The 20,076-nt window shown below is 45.4% G+C and overlaps 9 protein-coding genes across 9 annotated transcripts; 2 read left to right on the forward strand and 7 right to left on the reverse strand.

The window, feature by feature from the left end:
* Positions 1–854: 854 nt before the first annotated feature.
* Positions 855–5,055, reverse strand: VTP01DRAFT_4299 (uncharacterized protein; the record flags this gene model as incomplete). The annotated part of the gene is made up of 11 exons (XM_069382965.1): positions 855–1,042; positions 1,104–1,236; positions 1,314–1,538; positions 1,599–2,352; positions 2,413–3,335; positions 3,396–4,077; positions 4,131–4,593; positions 4,658–4,698; positions 4,755–4,787; positions 4,875–4,971; positions 5,040–5,055. 11 exons carry the CDS (start codon positions 5,053–5,055, stop codon positions 855–857), a joined length of 3,555 nt encoding a protein of 1,184 aa, XP_069243714.1.
* Positions 5,056–5,445: 390 nt separating this feature from the next.
* On the reverse strand, positions 5,446–6,733 carry VTP01DRAFT_4300 (uncharacterized protein; the record flags this gene model as incomplete). Its single annotated transcript, XM_069382968.1, has 7 exons — positions 5,446–5,514; positions 5,570–5,708; positions 5,787–6,111; positions 6,171–6,233; positions 6,292–6,330; positions 6,388–6,642; positions 6,697–6,733. The coding sequence occupies 7 exons, from the start codon at positions 6,731–6,733 to the stop codon at positions 5,446–5,448; spliced, it is 927 nt and encodes a 308-aa protein (XP_069243715.1).
* Positions 6,734–7,099: 366 nt separating this feature from the next.
* VTP01DRAFT_4301 (uncharacterized protein) lies at positions 7,100–7,354 on the reverse strand (the record flags this gene model as incomplete). Its single annotated transcript, XM_069382969.1, has 1 exon — positions 7,100–7,354. The coding sequence occupies one exon, from the start codon at positions 7,352–7,354 to the stop codon at positions 7,100–7,102; it is 255 nt and encodes an 84-aa protein (XP_069243716.1).
* Positions 7,355–7,375: 21 nt separating this feature from the next.
* On the reverse strand, positions 7,376–7,981 carry VTP01DRAFT_4302 (uncharacterized protein; the record flags this gene model as incomplete). Its single annotated transcript, XM_069382970.1, has 1 exon — positions 7,376–7,981. One exon carries the CDS (start codon positions 7,979–7,981, stop codon positions 7,376–7,378), a length of 606 nt encoding a protein of 201 aa, XP_069243717.1.
* Positions 7,982–11,422: 3,441 nt separating this feature from the next.
* Positions 11,423–12,747, forward strand: VTP01DRAFT_4303 (uncharacterized protein; the record flags this gene model as incomplete). The annotated part of the gene is made up of 5 exons (XM_069382971.1): positions 11,423–12,100; positions 12,156–12,268; positions 12,327–12,384; positions 12,447–12,591; positions 12,650–12,747. The coding sequence occupies 5 exons, from the start codon at positions 11,423–11,425 to the stop codon at positions 12,745–12,747; spliced, it is 1,092 nt and encodes a 363-aa protein (XP_069243718.1).
* Positions 12,748–12,923: 176 nt separating this feature from the next.
* VTP01DRAFT_4304 (uncharacterized protein) lies at positions 12,924–13,249 on the reverse strand (the record flags this gene model as incomplete). Its single annotated transcript, XM_069382972.1, has 2 exons — positions 12,924–13,037; positions 13,100–13,249. The coding sequence occupies 2 exons, from the start codon at positions 13,247–13,249 to the stop codon at positions 12,924–12,926; spliced, it is 264 nt and encodes an 87-aa protein (XP_069243719.1).
* Positions 13,250–13,353: 104 nt separating this feature from the next.
* On the reverse strand, positions 13,354–14,912 carry VTP01DRAFT_4305 (uncharacterized protein; the record flags this gene model as incomplete). Its single annotated transcript, XM_069382973.1, has 6 exons — positions 13,354–13,552; positions 13,615–14,063; positions 14,121–14,394; positions 14,463–14,587; positions 14,649–14,705; positions 14,760–14,912. The coding sequence occupies 6 exons, from the start codon at positions 14,910–14,912 to the stop codon at positions 13,354–13,356; spliced, it is 1,257 nt and encodes a 418-aa protein (XP_069243720.1).
* Positions 14,913–15,042: 130 nt separating this feature from the next.
* On the forward strand, positions 15,043–15,461 carry VTP01DRAFT_4306 (mitochondrial 54S ribosomal protein mL54; the record flags this gene model as incomplete). The annotated part of the gene is made up of 2 exons (XM_069382974.1): positions 15,043–15,133; positions 15,193–15,461. The coding sequence occupies 2 exons, from the start codon at positions 15,043–15,045 to the stop codon at positions 15,459–15,461; spliced, it is 360 nt and encodes a 119-aa protein (XP_069243721.1).
* Positions 15,462–15,588: 127 nt separating this feature from the next.
* VTP01DRAFT_4307 (uncharacterized protein) lies at positions 15,589–19,773 on the reverse strand (the record flags this gene model as incomplete). The annotated part of the gene is made up of 9 exons (XM_069382975.1): positions 15,589–15,626; positions 15,691–15,774; positions 15,834–16,016; positions 16,076–17,860; positions 17,916–17,978; positions 18,041–18,080; positions 18,132–19,055; positions 19,121–19,522; positions 19,585–19,773. 9 exons carry the CDS (start codon positions 19,771–19,773, stop codon positions 15,589–15,591), a joined length of 3,708 nt encoding a protein of 1,235 aa, XP_069243722.1.
* Positions 19,774–20,076: the final 303 nt, after the last annotated feature.

Here is a 20,076-nt window from a genome sequence, read left to right on the forward strand (position 1 = left end):
TCTCAGGAAAACATTACTTTAATGAAAATCCTGCTCGAAGCATCAATTCGCAATTTGCCTTTTATCCCTTTTTGTCGGGCGGGCTTTCTACCGTTCTGCGTCGGGACGTTGTCAGCAACGTTGCACTGCACCCTGAGCGCACAGTCCGGACATGCATCCTAAAAAGCAGACTTTACTTTTCTCAGTCGCCCCATTATTTTTATTGCTTTTACCAATGGCAAGCTCCATTAAAGGATAGTCATTAACCATTAGTTAATTTTGGATAAACCTAAATTGCTTGGGATAACATGACACAACATATGTAGTTGAAAAATATGGCCTTGCACTTTATGATACGATGCATCTACTACTTTTAGAGAGCAGGTTGAAAGCTGGCTTAACAGAGATGCTATCGCAACCACATTCTAATTATATTTAGACGTCCGGGACATGAACATTCAAGACTGATCCTTGGTTTATTTCTGATTTAGTTGTTTCATATTTAGCATTGACGAATCGATATTCAATGTCTGGTAGTTTTGTAGAATAGATGCAAAGAGAAAGCAGAAAAAGGAGATTGCAAAATGGTTGCAGTTATCCAAGATTTCGGAATTACACTTAGCTGAACAATGAATCTAAGACTTCTACAGATTCCAAGTTGATTGTAGAAGTTGCTATCCCATACCAAATAACAGGCAAGTAAAATCATTAGCTTCTCTCTATAGATGATTGAGGTTTAACGTACACCGTAAATCAGCTTGTTCACCTGTCAAAAATTACAGAAAACTGCAAGATGACAGCTCCATTCTGGGTATGCAACTTGTGATCTGGGGATTGCCAATTGCAAGATATGAGAGGATGGTTGTATCTTTATTTTAATGACTGTTCTCTTCATAGTTGTGCAGTGACCGGCCCACCAAATAGTTATCTTCTCGAACAGACTGGGCCCATCTTTGCCCGATTTTGGCACTGTATCTTAACATGAGCAACGCTGACATTGCAGTAGAAAAGGCAGGATATACGGTTTGGAATATCCTGATTTGAAGGCCGGGGTTGTTGACAGCTAAAAGAGAATTTCGTGAGTATTGATTCAGAGGATGTTAGCATTTGACATAGACAATTACCTAGCCAACGGATATTCAGAACAGCAATAACAAACGGCACGAAGATGGCTGCAAATAGGATGGATAGCATAGGCAGCACACGTTGGGTGGTTACTTGCCACAGATTGGCGTTGCGGATTTCCGCAAGAGGTATCTAAGTAATACAAGCAACGTCAGCCTGCATTGAAACAATAATTATGTTTTGTTTGTGACGCCAAATATGTAATTTACCGGACTAAATCTTGTCAGCCACGTGTTGTTTGGAGCTATGCGTGCAAGTCCGTGTGCAATGCTCATCAAGGCGCAACCTTGCGCCCAAATTGGGGCAAGCTGAATCGTTGGAGCGTCTTCACCGAGTTTGCGGTTCGGAAGGATCATGTAAAGCTCTGCAGTGAGTCCGTACAGTAGGGGCATAACCACACCAAACATTGCCAGCACATATACCAATCGAACCATCTATTATTACCGAGATATTAGACATTATGTTGTACAGAGAAATATATACCTAGAACGAACCCAGTCAAGTATGGATGCCAGATGCATACGCAATTTCGATATTTTGGCCGTTACACCTGGTTGGAAATACACGTCCTTTGTGATTCGGTAACATTGGATGGCCATGTGCACCGCAAGTAATAAGGTAAGACCGCCAATTAGGAACGAATACATATCGTGCACTTGCACCGTCGACCGGAACACAACTCGGAAAATAGCTCGGCCGACTAGAACCGGGGCAGCTAGAGCTGCACTGACGACTAAGGAGAAAGATATCCACATGAGGAACAGGAAAATGATGACTCGCTGTTTGAAGTGCGGTGGTGTATACACGATCGTTGTGTTCGTCACGTCGTCTCCTGGGTTGCTCGTTGCAGGGTGACCGAGACGCCGTTCTTCCGGATCAAGTATCTCGTGGGTGATTGGATCAACGGGGACGAGCATTCTCCTTCCCGGAACGAAGGGAACGCTGTCGTGCTTTGGAGCTCGGACCAATTGACCGTCTTGTTGGTTTATCATATCCTCCCCTTCGCAGAGTCGGTTAGAAAACATGGCGGACAGCCGAATTCTCCAATTTTTGTAGATGCAGCTACACTCTTCTTCGCTGTGCCTGCCTCCAAACAAGTATGAAGTAAGACGAAGTTTCCGGCTTAGACATTTCATCCAAGCTAGCGCCAGCTGTTTTATGACTTTGCTTGGTTTAAAATAGTTTGCCAATGTAGGTATTGCAATGTGGACAAACAAAAAGTCAATCGGTATCGTAGATAACGGCGAGCTAGAAATGTAGTAACTAGTCAGATGAACGAAAAGAGCAGTTTTGTATCATTGGACCTACTGAAAATTCCAGCGCAATGGTAGAAGATCCGCCGCCAAATGATTAAGACACCATGTAATGCCTCCAATGCCAGCTACGATCACAACAGCATAGAGGATGGCACTTGCGCCGATTTTTTGTAGTTGCGTAAGGGCAGGTCTCTCCACAATTTCCTTGATCGGATGGAATTGTGGATCGTTCGGATCGCGTATAAACCACATCACCCCAGGACGGACAATGTCTCGGCATATCGTGACCAGCACGGCGAACACAAACATGAAGGCCGTTCCAAAGAACCAATGCATGAAGATACTGGCGGCTGGATGCGACTGAAAATACTCGAGCCGATCATTGACCGTTGTGCTCTGGAAACAAGACAGCGAGATGAAATCCAACAGTATACCACAGGCCAGCGGAAATAAGAAAAGCTCGATGGCTACAAACATGCCGACTTTAAGTATTATTCCTTGTTGGCGAATTGCTTGCCTCAGTGTCCCTCCAAATGTCGCGTAGGCCGTGCGCGCTCTCGAGACGAACCAAGAAGATATCACGATGATCACGATATATCCAATAATTATGCATAAAAATCGGTCGAGACCCGATCGTCCAAATGCTAACTGCTCGTATCTCGTCAGCGCAAGTTGCTGTAATGGTTGTATTTTGCGGATGTACATATGTTGCATATTTCGAATATAGGCTTGAAGTATCTGATCAGCCTGCGATAAAATATCGGTTCCTGTCCGAAGATTCTGCTGGCTAGAAGTCGAAAGTGCGTTTTTCATGTTCTCTGGGACAGCAACGTAGCTGGCTAGGAATGTATCATACAACATGCGAATCCGCGGGATAATATAAGTCGAGCATATATTCAGTACCATGTCCAGCGCTGCATCGACCAAAGAAACAGTCTTTTCCAGAGGGAACCGGAATATTTCAATCGGTCGAGACTAGAAAATCTATCGTTAGCCCGAAAACGTATCGGTTCACTCAATCCTTCCACGACTTACCAAAATAAAGACGATACCAATAATGTAAGGCATCCAGACCGTAGCACCTAGGCAAAGAGCAACCAAAAGACAGAAAAGCACAGAATTTGATGCAAGAAGTAACATGTCGCCCCGCATGCCTATGACTTCCATGACTCCATCGAGATCGTCCCCGATATTTTCTTCCTCGTTCTCGTTTTCAGGACCGTTTTCCAAAGCGGCAAGTTGCGGCGGCGGCGGCAAAGGCTGTGGATTCTGTGCAGCATTCTCGATTAAAGTAGGCTCGGGAAGCAATGCTCTGTTGTTGCGACCCAGTAACGGCGCGTTGGGTGGCTCTCCTCTCCTCAGATTTGCACCGGTCTCGTTTTCCTCGTCTTCCGAAGTCCATTCCGAGTCATCCTGGTTTCGTCCTGAAAATACGTTCTGTTGATCTTCCGCATTGTCATGTATTCCAGTATTTTCGGCCTGCATCCATTCCTGTCCTGTATCGTCGATGCGGTCGTCACGATCAATTGCAGCATCTTCGTTGTTCGCATTTTCTGGATTCGGCGGTAAATTCGCCGCTCCTTCTTCTTGATCATCCAGCCCGAGCTCTGCGGGTATATTCTGGATAATCCATTCACGTAAAAGAAAGGCTGCTACAAGTGCAATGGCGACGATACATGTAATGACTTGCCCTTCAAAGCAATCCGATAAGAGCTGCCTATGGATTGTCTTAATGTACATGCTATCGAGCTTTGGAAAACATGCACTTACTTTAGACTTATCCGCGAGGATATTGATGCTGACTTGGCCAGGATTTTAAAGTACAGGGAGAAGAGTGAGCTGTTTGCATTGATGGTATCGTTGTTGAGGACTGCATTGGAAAAAGGCGTAGGAGATGGAGTCTCGCCAAGTGTGGACGATGCAAGTGCAATGGATGATACGGGTGATGCCTCCGGGTATACGGGTGTCTGTTCAATAATTGATGGTGCTGAAATATTGCTAGCTTGCTGGAATGCGCTGGGCTGCCTGAGCCGACCAAGATATTGTGATAAATTCTCTGCACTCCAAAAATAAAACCGCCATGTCCACACTGTAAAGTACGGAAGTATCACGAGCCACACGATGGATACGAGAGTTGCCCGAGCTGCGATACATATTCCACTGACTATACGCTTCCGTAATTGTCTTACAAACAACATTGCTGGTAACGTTTCCGGCATGTCTGCGCTGTAGACTATACATCGCATCCAATCAACAAGGCTGCTCACTGTAGCTTGCAGCGCGTTTTTCTCGTTTACCTGGTGTGAATGAAAAAGGATGCTCGCACAGCTCACAGTATCTAGTACGGCACCGTTCAGTATTATATGCAGGTGAACGCCAAATCTATCGACTTACTGCTTGCGACTATGCGACAGCCACTCGGTCAAGCTGCATAAACGGACGAGAAACGGCGACAGTAGGCATATATGATCAATTGCTCGTGTGCCGTATGCAACCTTGACTTGCACTACTTACCAGTCTTGGTGTACGTAGCGTATACTACCCGAGCATTTACACGGGTGAAATAGAGGTTGATCGGGTGTTGCGCCACTGCGACAGACTCGACATATTTCTGCTATGCAAATTGCGTCGTGAGCCTCGAGGACTGGATAACTGTGAGAAAAGTAGAATGAAGCATGCCTGAATCATCGTCCATGATGACCGCAGGTTGATTTCGTGTGGAAGAAGTGGAAAGTAGTTCCGAGAGTGCTAAGGATGGTGGTGCTCGATAGTGTGGAGTCCGATGCCTTACCCCTAAACATTTAATGATATTCTGCCCACCCTTCATTTGCCGCTTCCATCTTTGTTGTATTCTGGAAAATACTCGATTCGCCAACTTTCTGTGAGGTTTCTTATGCTTTTATTCTCTTCCAAACTAGAAGATGATATACTCGTCCTTTAGGTGCTATAGAATTCTAGCCGAATGCAGGGTTTTCAACTTTCGCTTTGTCCATGAAAGTAGAGTTGAATGTTATTAAAGGTTTGATGCAATGGTATACATGTACTTGCATGCTAAAGAGTAATGTAAATATAGTTTTCTTTTTCCCTAACTCGCCAGCGAGCACAAATCCTCCAAGACTTTGAGCACATGTTCCCTTGGTGAGTTTGGAATAAACTAAACACTGAGAATTAATGGATGATCAACGCCGGTCCGAAACTGTTAATTTTACCTTGAGTTTTCCTTCATGAGTCACAAATACGACCGGCAGTCCTATTCTGATCAATACCAAAGATGATAGCTTTAAACGCATGGTGTTGTAAATATGTTCGTGAATCGCTTCCATCATGGTTAATTTGCTTGCTCGCACGCTATCAACATCAGTTGTTAGTATCTTTACATTAATCGGGTATATGCCAAGTCAGTTTGAAAAAAAAAAAGAAACGTACATGCCATAAACATTCATCAGATCCTCTGTCCGTATATCAATGCAAATATCAGAAATAGTTTGGATTTGGGGTACAGTGAAGACCAGACCCAGTTTCTGATAACGGTAAGTTTGAGTGTGGGCCATTTGGACACGCTGTGATTCGCTTGCCGGCATATCGAATAAATGAGAGCACCACCATTCAACCATGGATTCTAACTTCGTGCCTGGGATATGTAAAGGCAATGCCGTGCAATCAAAAGCTTTTTGAAACCATGCGACCACTTCGGATACGACGTAAGGCGATGCTTTGAAAAGGAAAAGGGGATAGGAACAGAATGACTCGTCTGCAAGAATGAATTAATATACAACAACATTGGAACGTTATCTTTTGATTCTTTCTTACGTCCTATATCAGATGACTGTGATGGAATAAGATAAATGCTTTCCGAGCGTGCAGTCTTGTTCACTATAAATATCATTAATGAATATCACGGCCAGCGTAATTCAAAAGACGAATGGCGTACCAGTCAAAGAGATCGATATCTCGATAGCCGGGTGGTCATCTACTTTACAGTGTTAAAACAAGCGTATACAGATAATGCATGTATGCATCCACTTGCAATAATCCCATTCTCTGACAGGCAACGGTTCCAAAGATAGATCGTGCAACTGTCCTTTGATATCGCTCGCTCTCGAACCAGTGGGTGTTGTTGTATCTGGCGGCAAGTTGTCAGGATCTGTCGTCTTGAGACGTAAGCCGTTGCAGAGTGCGCGAGCTAGCTGGATTGCATATTTATTGAGTGCTCGTTGATCGTGGCGGAAATTATACAGAGGTGTGCATCGGTATGCGTTGAAGGTTTTGTTTACAAGCGATGCTATTGTAGCCGATCAGATCCTGCAATGAAGTTCTGCAAGTTTTGCTCATGTACCTAAATCATCAGCTGGTGCCTGACGGCGAATCGACATTAACGAAAGCGTGGCGAGAGGCGGTCACACACAGACATCGAAAATTGAAGCATTTTCATACACTGAGATTGACAGAAATGGCCTGCATATATATTACATGACAAGAGGATATCAATGCAATCGAATGTGATTCGACAGAGACAGGCAACAAAGCAGAATCATGAAGAAGAGAGAATTTCAGCATATTATTGCGATCAGTCCGGTAATTATTGCCTTCAGATTCTCTGCAGACAAGTACTACATAGCAGCGGCCTAATCTCATCAAAACGCTGCAGAGATAAGCAACATCACTTGTATACGATAACCTTCTATCTTTTATTTCTCTGGGTACAATGGTCGTCAAGAAAGTAGTTCTTTCCTTCGACATTAATAATGTCCATTTACATCCATTTCCAGGTTATCACTCGTGTCAGCAATGGCTGCCACGTTGCTTCTTGGTTTTCCAGCGGACCGGCACTCAGATGATATTGTGAGGAGACTGGACCGGATAACACCGCGCTCAACAAGAACAAGGTAGCAGAGCGTGAAGAAAATGTCTGGACCGAGAAGCGGCACGAACCGATAGCTGGGTGCTTGCTCCGCGACGAGAATGAATGTTACACCAGCAGCAGTAGTTTTCATGGGGAGATTCAGACGCGCGCTTTAGGTCAGCTCGTACTCGCTACAAAACCATTGTTGACCGACTTGGCAGCGCGTAATTCGTACAAAATTTCCCTCGTTGGATTCTAGCTCGATGTTGCCTTCAAAGTAGCCTTCTTTCCGCGCCAGCTTTACAGCGGTGTTAGGTGGGGCCTTAATGGCATGAATGGACCTCTTGTAAACGATACCGTTGTGTGCAAGGACGATTGCAACCATAATGTAGTCCGTACTGCCTTGTGATTGGTGCACCCAGTTCGTACCGTTCGCTTGGTACGGCATGAATTCAAAGTAATTATCGTGTATTTCGGAAAGATCCAAACGCTCCACATACAAGGCATAAACTGTGTCCGTTGGCGAACTGGAAGGCGTACACTTGACATGTTTGGATGTGAATGCGACCTGCGTCAAAGGTTTGCCGATCGCGATAGGTGGTTGATATCCGCAGCCGCTGAGGCACACATACACTTGGCGGTCGCGGAAGATGGGATGTTGTAATAGTATCTGATCGACGTAGGGTGTTTCTTTGCGCTGAAGTTGGATGAGCTTGTGAACAGGCAGCCGGTTTAGGATGGTTATGATAATCTCTGGAGGCAACTTGGTGCCTATCATTGTGGGTAATTAAATGTCTCGTGGCGAGGGGTGGGGAAGAGAAAAGGTGGGGTGCGAAAGAAAAAGATAACACGTTTTGTAATAAATATTCGGCGTCAAATTTCGGGTGCCTGGTCTCGGTGGAAAGCTCCTTACCGGTCTGTCGGAAACTTGCTTCCGACATCCAATTGGGCTGTTTGTTGCCACCTTTGTATGAAAAAAAAAAAACCGTGAGTCGCCTTATTGCGGGTTTTTATGCAAGCAACTTTCGGGACCGTTAAAAATAGCCGTCTCTTGACATCGAGACCATGCAGAGACACGATCTGGGCTCAACTTTGGACCCTATCCAAATAATGTTTAATTCAGCCATGGAGATGATCGGCGTATCTTCCAAATGAGCCAGTACAATGTTCGAAGAACAATTGGGCCACCATTCTGATGATACATATATCAGAAGAAGTACTTTTGAGCACTAAATTATCGGAAACCGGATAGCAGTTTGGAGTGCTTCTGCCTCACCGATCCGATCGACGGCCCCATACAATAATCAAAGAGCAGCAATCTCTCACGAAAATCATTTACAAAAAAGTCTGTATGTCTCTATAAGCTGTAATTCCTTCAGCAGAAACATTGCCAAAAGTCAAAGCATAAGCAAAGGTTTACCTTGATGAAGGAAGGACACATTTTGGAATAAAACGGCAGTTTTAAGTATTGGGGCCGGGATAAATAATTCCCTTACATCAAAACGGAATCTAAGCTTTATATCAAGGATATTCAAAGGATTCGTGAAGGCGAAACCTCCGATATTGTTTACATCGTCTAAGCATCTTTTATTAAGCCTGACAAGCGCCTTTATGCTTCTTGCACTCGTGCGCTTGGTTCGCTAAAGTTTATGATTGATCCAAGTCTGTAGAATAAACCCGCTTGACCTTCATTAACCTCCATTCTCCGGCGAGTTGGTCCGCTTCGCTACTGCAAGCACAGCGTCCTCGAGTTGTGGTTTATGCAGATTGACGCTCGCAAACGATTGCTTAATGAATTAAATGTTACTTGCTAGCCAAGGTGGAAACATTCCTTACTTCCTCTCCCGTACCACTCCTATAAACCTCCATTCAAAATGCATCTTCTTTTTCTTACGTTTACATGCATTCCTTTCCATTGATGGTCTATTCAGATATCGCTCCAATAGGATGATTGTGGTTGAAAGTCTTCGATGCAATCCCATAAGATGTTTCATCTTTAATGTTCTACCTATTTCCAGTCTCCAGGACTAATCTCAACTTTCGCCTAGCTGCGGCTGCGTGAATGGCTGTTTCGATACCGTGATTATCTGCACCAAGTCCAAACCGGAACTAGCATAATCAATGTTTGTTGAAAATGTGTAATCGAATCAATAACTCTCTACCCCTCACTAACTTTTTTGGATCTACACCATTTATATCATATGCTGGTTTGCACATCCGGTAGTTTTTATATGCAGGAGCTGGCACAAACTTTGCTCATGTGAATTCTTAATTGCCTACGCTTGAATCCTTCGTCGCCAGAGACGCAACTTTGTCTTGTAAACAACCGTTATTGCCTATACCAGCTCTTATTCGCTTATTGCAATCGTTGACCAATCAAGAAAAGAAAGGCTCGGGAACCGATAGTACACATAGCAGAAGCTTCCGATCACAGGAAGATTTTTGACAAGATCACTAAACAATGTACCGAGCTGACAAGTGGTGTGTTTTTTTGTGTTGAAGTGCGGTACAAAAGGTAAGTCAGATGAGCCGGCTAATGTAAAGGACGACAGAGCGAAGTAGGGATAGAACAAGGAAGAAAAAAAAATACGAGAAACATGCATAATGTTCTGGCTCTGCTGGCGCAATGCGACGGATACAGGCGTATTTTTTTCTTCCATTCGCTCGGGCCGAACTCCATGTCGCGACAAGCAATAATTAAGTCTATTTTACGTTCGTAGACGGCATCGAGCTTCTTCCTCTCGTTGAACTGCAGAGATCTTCTGCCAGTGAGGGCAGAAAGAAATATATCTGTAATTTCGTTTATTCAAAATATCTGTCCAATCGGGAGGCTATCATGCACAACTATCAGTCAACTCAAATGGAAAGCTCTTCTTTGGCAACCGATACCATCTTTCGTAAATAGGAAATTCTGCTTCCTTTAGAGCCTTGCGGAACTGTTCTCGCCGAAAGGAGTTGAATGCGAAGGATTTCGCTCATGACAAAGACAAGTGGACGAAAGTACTAGTCCTTGGTAGGTACTCGTAGTATATGTGCAAGTTCCAACTGTGTTTCTGGATTCGAGGTCTCACGCCTGGGAGTCATTTGCTTAGTGGATCAAAGAAGCTACATGTGTGTCTAGGGTTTTACGCAACCCCGTTGAAACATACCTTGGTCGTGACGACATGCTAGAATATGAATACTTCAAGTTTGCGCTTTCCCATTTTTTATTAAAAGACTGAGCAAGGAGGAACAAAGAGCCATGATCGACCGTCTGTTTAGGTGACAATATCAAGTGGATCAATACCGAGAAAGGACAAAGAGTTACATGAGCACACAGGAGACAAGACACTGTTCTTGACTACACCTTTATTTTCAATTAAAAACGATGGTAGAGTTTAGCATTTAAACCGTCTGTGTTTCCCATGCCTTCTTCACTTATCCTTTCTGTTAATCGGTTTTTCATGAAGGCGACGGAATGAACTCCAAGTCATTTTTATTATTGCTGATTAAATTAGAGAAAAATGTCTGCCTCATCTATAATTCACGTATATATCGGCACAAACATTTGTACCCGCGTTAAAGAATTACTATCTTGTTAGCCATCCTATCACACATGTGGGAGGATTTGTAAGAAATTGTAGGTCGATTTGTACGTGTTCTGTACGCAATCGGCAAGTGTCTGAACAGAGCTAAGGAAGATGAAGGCGACTAGCATAGAAAGGATGATCGTAAGGAGCTGGAGACGCATGGCTTTTAAGATGTGGTAGCTGAATATTTGTAGGTATTGCTATTTAAGTACTTTACATCAAACTTCTGATTCGTTGGGTTTAAGGTAAACCAACTAGAACTCCATGATATTTATAAGGACATCGAGATTTGCATCTCGGCAAAGAATCGCTAGGAGAAGAAATACAGACGCCTGTTGCTGCAGTCGAGGATCCGTATCAGTATAATAGTCATCATTGTATCAAAGCAGACAATGAATATATGCCTCCGAAATGATCTTCCAAACAAAGCAGCCGGTACAGTGTTTACAAAATTCATATCTCTGGATGTACCTTGATATATACTTCAAGTGATTTTCGAGAAGGTGCGCGGAGGAGGACAGGCCCGTGATAAGCAAAAGGCAGTTTGCACGGGCACCCACGAGCTGATTTTTCTCTTCTTCCCTGCTCCACGTTGTACAGCTTTGGAGTTTGGCAAAGGTCCTTACGACAACAGAAAGCGCCCTGCCTCCATGGCCAAGGAAACGACGCAGCCCAAGGCTGTCAACATCATTCGGCCAACTCACAGCTTTACGCCTGGCAAAGCATCGAGGGCATCCTCTGTCCATTCAGTAGCTAGCTACACCAGTGCACCACCTACTACGACTACAACAACTCGTAAACCTAGAGTCTCAAGCCGGATCCACGATGGCTCTAAACCTATCATCAACATTTACCATCCTCCCTCGCAACAACCTTCTTCACACCCGCAAAGACGTAAACTTTCACCACCACCTCCTTCTTCGCCGATACCACCACCACAACCTCCAGCAAACTCTAGACCGCACTTTGAAATATACAAACCGAGGTTGCCCGTTGCAGGTTTACAACGGCCTTCTCGGCGTCCGTCAAACAGTAGCAGCAGCAGCGATGGATACAGAGCGCGTTCAGTACTCATGCCTATCGCCAAACCCGTCAACTGGCCGCCACACTCTTCTACACCCACTTCGAGTTCGATGCCGTTGTTGATGCCAGAAAATGTCAAAGTAGACGAACCGATGTTTCCGAGTGATGAAACTGATGATGACCAGGACGACGAGGAAGAAGAAAACGATGACAGTTTTGAGGAAGACGATAACCAACATGAAGATGACGAGGATGCTTCAGATAGCGATGATCCTGTAGTGAACGAGGCCAGAGTAAACCGCAAGGTAAGTTGGAACTTGGAATGAACTCGAGAATATTTTCCTAATCGGATCTCTCTAGATTGCAGATCTTGAAATATCCAACCAATCTTTGCTAGCGGTAAACGCAATGCTGGAGGCCACGGTGCGCAAGCAAGCATCACAGGTAGCTAAATTAAAGAAGCAAATATCGAGGTAAAACAGGCACAAAAGAAAATATAGTTAAGATCTTACTGCTCACGGTTGTCCAAAGTGATCCTCAAGAGGTAGTGGTAGCACCGGTCTTGCTAGCGGACGCGACAAAAGAGCAGGTACATGACTTTAAATAGTTAGCATAATCCTCTATGATTGCTTACACGCAACTCGTATCTAGTTGACAGACGAGGATGATTGGGAAAAGGACGAGGCTTTTGTTCGATTATGTCGCATGACTGAGAAAATGATTGAACAAGGGCGAGCGGCTCTCAACTTTGAATTTAAGGGTCAAGGCAGGGTGCTAGCCCAGTACCAAGAGCAAGGTAAGCAAACATGGATTTGAATATGGCAAGGCTGGTCAAGACTAAACTGCTCCTTTAGATTCTAGTGGAGAGGAAGAAGATGAAGACGACGATACATTTTCAGAGAGCAACAACAACAATAACAACAATACCCAGAACCTTGACGGTTCGTCCTAGAGAAGAAAAAACCAACGACTTTTTGCATAACATTCCCACCACAAACAAAACCCAAGACCACCCCACTGCACTTGTTTTTATACATATTCAATATATATATTTATTCACACAAGATCAAGTTGAAAAAGAAAAAGACAGATAGGATAGCAAGCCATATCGTTGTGGAGCCAGGTTTTTCAGTGTTGCAGGTGTTCCTCAATGATATGCGCTGTTTTCATGGCATTCTCACGCTCTTGAGGATCATTCATGCGTTCTTTTCGTGCTTGCTGTTCCAAGCGGTCCATTTCGCGCTGGGGTCGTTTATTGAGTTATCTGTATACGATTATTTCTTGGCTTGAACAGCAATGCTTACCCATCCAGCCTGCCCTGTTTCACCTGTCTCGGATGGAGCTTCTGTGTAGGCTGCTTGGCCGAGTGGGTCAAATTCAGTCGAGGATGCATTTGCATGTCTCTGTTCCTCCTCGGGAACGTCTTGGATAGTAACACGGTGTTTAGTGGACATTAATAGACAGAGCAAGTGTGTGTGTGTGAACAAGAAAGAAATAAATGCACAAGGGTTTTATGGTATGCAAAAGTACAAATATGAAAAATGATGTCACTACAGGCCTACTTTGAGGATTTGAACAATGAAGCGAGGAAGTTTTGCACGGCAACAGGTATTGAGGGTGATGATGACTGTGCTTCTTGTTGTCCTGGCGCTTGTGCTTCTGCTTTCTGCTGCTGCTGCTGCTGCTGCTGCTGCTGCTGTTGTTGTTGTTGTTGCTCTTGCATCAATGGAGGCTCTGATGAAGCAAATGGATCATCGCTGGAGGAAAAAATTCTCGTGAGCATTTACTGCGTTAGAGTTATTTCTGTCTTAAAACCTACAAGTCTTCATCATAGCTGACCATCTGTCTGCCAGATGATTGCGCTTGCGACTGCGTATTTTTGCTCGCGTCGTAAGCTGCCAAAGCAGCGTCGAAATCATCATCATCTTTTGGCGGAAGCGGTGCACGTCGAAGTCGCTGTTGGCGAGGCTGCTGCTGTTGTCTGTTGCTTTTTGCTGTGCTTCGCTTTAGCATTTGTCGATAACTGAGCTCTTCCTCGTCGTCTGAGAACTCGCGCTCGTGTTCTTCTACTTCTTCATCAAAGGCATTGCTTGCATCGGTGTATTTCATTTTCTTCAACTCCTCGACTTGCACCAACGCTGACTTGTTGTACGATGGTACGTAAAATACACGAGATCCAACTTTTGCCCGCTCTCGATCGATTTCTTCGGCAGTGTTGAACCGCACAGAGTAGAATGGTCGACTTACTGGGCCAAACGTTTCAAACACCTAGAATTTACCACCGTCAACGTGATGATTCAGGATAGGGCATCGTAGATTCTTTACCTCGCCCATAATTTCTCGATCTTCGTACGTAAACAGACTTTCACTATCAAGCACAAAAGCTGCTTCAGACATGCTTTGTACTACAATGACATTCTCCAGGATTTCATAGATATTGCCGATGAAAACGAGTTCCGTGGTTGGCAAAATTTCAAAATTGGGCTTTTCGATGACAAAATCCGTAATTTCGTGGGCGGTTTTTGGTATAGCGTTGAGATCCATTTTCCCGTTCTCGTCATCATCGTAATAATCATCATCGTAGCCGCCTTCCTGCTTGCTGATTCATAGATATTTTCAATGAATATTTTTTTTCTCATGCATTAACTCGTAAAATTGCTCCCTCACTTTTTATCATCATCATTCTGATCATCCTCGCTTTCATCACTCTCGTCTTCACTGCTGGATGACAAGTCACTGCTCTCGTAACCATCTTGCTCGTTTTCGCCCTTGATAGCCTTATCGAGTAGATCCTGAGGAAAAACTGGTTAGCCATGTACGAAATGAAAGGAAACAAAGATCCCAGCTGCGTACCTCTGATGACTTGTCTTTTGATTTCTCCTCCATATGGGTATCTGTTTTCTCGGATGCCTAAAGTCACTCAGTATCCCAAAGCATAACGATAAACTCTTGCGTGTGTATTACCTCGGGTACGATCGACATCTCCTGCTTGATCTCGTTGTTCAAAACTGTGGCGTGCTGCTGGACGACGGTCTGTGCCGAGTCAGTCTGCATATTTGAATCATTCTGGGTCACTGCTGCCAACGCCACTGCGACATCGTCAGGGATCTGTGACATGACACAAAGTTAAAAGTGAAAATAATGCGAAAGGGAAATGCGGTCGGAGGGGCCAGGAAGTTTTGAGGCTTATTCCAGAAAGTTGACAGGCCTCCTCCGCCCTGCTCGCATTCTTTATAGAGACCCACAAATGCTGTTAGCGCGATCTCTGCTTGCTTCTACGAAACGACCCTCCTTCATTCGCTCATTTGCATACACAGCTGCATCGAGAAATGTACAGGGTATGAACCGGATTCACAGCAGGTGTTATTGTAAGGAAACTTATATCCGCTTATGACAGATTCCGGTAGCAGCAGCGTTGCACCGGCACCACAGCGACAACCATCATCGGTACCCAAAGGAACAGTGTTAAAAGGCATCAATTATTTGAAGGACGGCAAAGACCCGGTCGCTCTGGACGACAACGAATACCCTGACTGGCTCTGGGATTTGTTGGACGAGAAGAAACAGAAACAAAAGACCTCCAAACCTAGCAACCGGCAGTACCACCGAAAACAGAACCGAGAAACTATCCGCGCACAGAACTTTATGAAGAACAAGAAGACATAATTGTGGTTGTATATTATATTTGTGGTAATAGACAAGCGAGACCAAAACGATTGCCAGAAAGAAAGAAATATATATATAGATGTAAAACGAGGTCATCAATTGACACACGCTGGACTGGTGGGACATTTTACCATCTATGTTCTTTTTGGAAGGAACTCTGGGCATCTATATGCATTAAACGATTAATATCTTGGTCGTTGCATGCACAGTATCTGCAAGAGCTACTCACATGCCATCGATCCCGCTAGAGTGAATATCGAAGGTTGAGACATTGTGCTTGAATTCTTGAATGCAGCGTATCGATCCACAGAATCTAAGCCGTGTAAACCTGGTTACTACAAATCCGAAGTTCATCTTCAGTTATCTACTTACCCGACATATTGTTGTTGTTTGGCACACCGGTCATCTGCGGTTGCAAATAGCCTGTAGGTTGTCCCTGCAATGGGCTCTGAGTAAACATGTTGCTGTTCGGTGTAGAGAACTGGACACCGGTACGCTGAGGGCTTAGCGGGGCGACAGTGCTGTCCAGAGGTGATCCAAATGGATTATCCGGTGCTTTTTGTAACAGAGTTTTGAGTACATAGTTAACTTTGTGCATCGTTTAAAATACTTACTAGCTGACTGCCAGTTGCGGATACCTGTCGGCTGAACACTGACTCCCATTTGAGAAGTGTTGACCAAGCTTGCTCTTTGATTTGGTGCAGGCACAAGCGGCTGCGGTAGGATGGAGGACAGCGGTACTTGGCTCATTGTCATGGGTTGCTGGTATCCTGTGGCCACGGCGCCTTGCCAGGACGGCTGCTGCTGCCGTTGGTACATGGAAAATGGTTGCTGTTGCGGGGGTTGCTGCTGGATATCAGTCATTTGAGCTTGCATAGGGACATGAGGTTGCTGCTGGAAGCCAGTGACTTGAGCAAATTGTTGTTGCTGCTGGGGTGCTTGGAATCCGGTCATTTGTGCCTGGATGGGCATCTGCTGCCATTGCGGCGGCTGTTGCTGGTGCATAAATTGCTGGCCCGTTGCTTGCATCATCTGCTGCTGAGGGAAAGCGTACTGAGGACTCATCGTGTTTGATGGAGGTTGTGAATATGTTTGAGTCTGTGGAGCAGCAGCAGTAACAGCGAAATTATCCATTTGAGCACCTGTTTGCATAGGTATTTGCTGCTGCTGTTGTTGCAGCATTTGCAAAGATGGTTGCTGCACTTGAACGGATCCAGTTGGCTGACCTTGTAATTGTCCAGTCGATGGCTGTGGTTGAGACTGATTGGTACCTGTCTGCTGCTGCCAGTGACTCAAGGTAGGATCGGCTGTATGCTTCAAAGTGGACACGGGTCGTTGTCTAGGAGGTATTGGAACTTGTGCCTGAGGCGGCTGCTGCTGTTGTTGTTGTTGAGGAGGAGGAGGAGGAACAGGTGCTGGAGGAACTGCTGGTGGAGCAGGCGGAGCAGGAGGAGGAGGTGTCACTGTAGCAGGCTGGGAAACACCGGTTGGGGCAGCCTGCACGGGCTGAAGTGGTGATTGCGGTTGCTTTGCGACGTTTGTGGATGGTAGTCGCTTGGCTTCCTCGCGTGGAGTCCATGCATCATCGTCAAATCCAATAAGGTTATCTGGCGGTGCTGCACCCTTCGTAGGCGCTTTGTCAGAAGAAGGTGTATCTGCAGTGAACTGTGTGCCGATAAACTCGAGTAAATCAGGATGGATCTCTTTCGGAGCAGATTTGGATGGTTTCGGTCTTGCTGCTTTGGGAGCTTCTTGTCCGTTCCATTCACGATATAATCTTCGTGCTAATTCTTCATCGCTTTCTAAATGCGCCTGTTGTTTCGATGGACCTCCTTTTGTCTGCTGCTCCTCGGCTTGTTCATCTTCATTGTCCGATGGAGGTTCTGGCTTCTCATTTTCTATGTACCGTTCTATCCGTTGCACATGTTTCTCTTTGACTCCGAGCGTTTTCATACGCTTGTGAGTGAGATTTGGTATATCGCTATCATCCAGCTTATCGGCTTTGAAGGCTGACGCATAGATGAGTGCAGCTTCCATTGGTATACCGATCATCATAAACCAGTCGAACCAATCCCAGTTGGGATTCACCTTCTTTTCCTGCTTGGCAGGTTTAGATGTTGATGGACCGGCAGCTGCCGCACCTGCCTGCGGACGAGGAGGCATAGGTGGAGTTGGTTCATCGTCAGGAATGGCGCCTGAAGCATTGGTAACTTTTCGTCCGAGGTGATTTTCGACCCATTGTACGTCTTCCAAACTCATCTTCTCCACCGGGACGTCGATTTTGACGCCATTTGTCTTGTGCAGACGGAATTTGCCGTCATAAAATGTCAAAAATTGTGCATCGACCTTGAACGCGCCGCTTCGGTCAGTCCAGGTTCGTACCCTGGTCATGTCAGGTTCTTAAATCGAGGAGTTACTATTTTGTACTGGATATATTTTCAGTTAGCACCTTACTAGGTAGATCCTGGTTACTGGCCGACACACTTTGAGATCTTGAAAGGCCGCTTGCACGAGCATCTGCAAAAGGAAATATTCAGCATATGTACGTTATAGACGAGAATCGAACTGTATGTACTAACCAGAACCTTGTTCAGGCAAAGTTGCAGTCCGTTGCAAGTTCTAGACAGATGAGCATGAAATTTCGATTGATGAAAATGTTTTAAAACTTACTGTTGATCGGCGTCGTTCTGCCTCGGCACGCTTCCGGTTCTCTTCCTCAATCTGCCGCTGGCGCGTAAGCTCTGCTCGGCGAGCTGCCTCTTGCAACTTTCTTCTACGCTCTTCTTCCTCGCGTCTCTGTGCCTCTTCCTGACGTCGTCGCTCTTCTTCTTCGGCCTCTCTCTGACGACGCCGGCGTTCTTCCTCCTCAGCTTGTCGACGCCGCTCTTCTTCCTCTGCACGCTCCAGCAGTATTCTACGCTGCTTCTCTTCTTCTTCACGTTTTCTCTCGGCATCGTTGTCGTAATCCTCGTTAAGTAGGACGTACGATGATGGAACAATTCCTTGTCTACCGTCTGTCTTCTCAATCTGCCACCATCCATCATCCCGGACATGGTCGATAACCAAAACTTGTTCGTTTTCCTGAACATCAATCTCGTCCCCAGCTTCAGCTGTAAAATTATACGAAACAAATCCCCATCGGGGCTCACAGGCCGGCTCTGCTGCGGGGACTAGACGAGGTGGCATTGCTGGTTGCTGCTCTCGCGTTTGATCGTAACGATCTGCTTCTTCGACGTGACTTTCTTGCGGAGACCTCACGTGCGTTGCTGCTCTTTGCGCGATATTTCTAGAATCAGTGATTTTGACAAGAATAGCCTTGGCCTCTGACTTTGATGCTGCCTGCAGATCGAGCGTGGACGGCCGAGGACCAGCAATTTCAATGTGGAGATTCTTGCCATCAAATAAATATTTTGTTACATCCAGAATAGAGTACTTTTGAACAGGCAATGTCTTGTCTGTTTCGCTGCCATAGCAAATCATGCCATTTCCGATCAAAAGGTTTCCTTTGTTCTTTTTCTTCTTCTTTTTAGCAGGATCATAATCGTGCACCGTCCACGACTGTGCGTCGTCTGGTTCCACAGCTCTCGCTCCAGTCTGCAACAAGGCCAGCTTAGAGTCACGATCGACTGTTAGGAGAACGCCATTCGATTAGTACTTACCGCGTGAGCGTTTACAGGCGTGACGATAGGGGGTGTTACTATTGAAGGAGGTGTTGGTGTGCTTACAGGTGGCGATGCAGCGGCAGCTGCCGCTCCTGCTGCAACCTCCGGCTCTGGCTCCTCATACTGCGGCGAAGATACAGCATCCTCGTAGTGCTCTTCCTCTATATCCTCCTGTGTCTGCTGCTGGCCAATAGCAGACATCTGTCCTTGTCCATCAATGTCACGAACATAATTGCCCGGTGCCAGTCCAATCTCGCCAGTTTTTTCCATTTTAACGAGTAACCAGTCTGGATCGTCACGTTCGAGAACGAGCATTGTATCTCCTTCGGCGAACGTGAGTTCCTCTTCGTGCTGTGCAGCGTAGTCGTATTCTGCTTCGACTCGACCGACGGGTTCGCACTATTATTGTTGTAACTTATAAGCACGTTTGCAGTAGACGCTCGAAAGAGTAAAGTACTTGCTTCTGTAAGATAAGTTGCCGGGACGAGGCCAGTAAGTCCTGGCTCTCCGTTCACTTTCAACTCTGCCCGCCACCAGTCGTCGTCTTCTTTCTCGACGACGTAGAGAATGTCGTCCTCATGGATCGTTATCTCGTCTGGAGTACGTGCTTCGTAGTCGTAAAGAGCTTTGCACACTTCCACGTACTTCATTCTGAAATGTCCATCAAGCGAAGGCCAGCGATGGACGGGTTATTGTTGAGAAAGATAATATGCCTGTGCTTCGTACCACTTGAGCGGTAAATTGCAAGCAGGGTCGGAAGAGAGATCATCCGATCGTCAGTGCCTCGCAGGAGGCAGCATTTGTTGGCATAGCATTTGGAGTAGCTAGACATATGCTTAGAAATCTTCAATGACACACGGGATACAATTGCATATTATATATTTTCAAGCAAATGTCTGTATTGATGGCCATTTCTTATGCAGAGAGTAACAGTATCAATAATGCGGGCAAAT

Source organism: Rhizomucor pusillus (genome assembly GCF_041956525.1).
Source record: "Rhizomucor pusillus strain CBS 183.67 unplaced genomic scaffold VTP01scaffold_2, whole genome shotgun sequence".
Taxonomy (NCBI): Eukaryota; Fungi; Mucoromycota; class Mucoromycetes; order Mucorales; family Lichtheimiaceae; genus Rhizomucor; species Rhizomucor pusillus.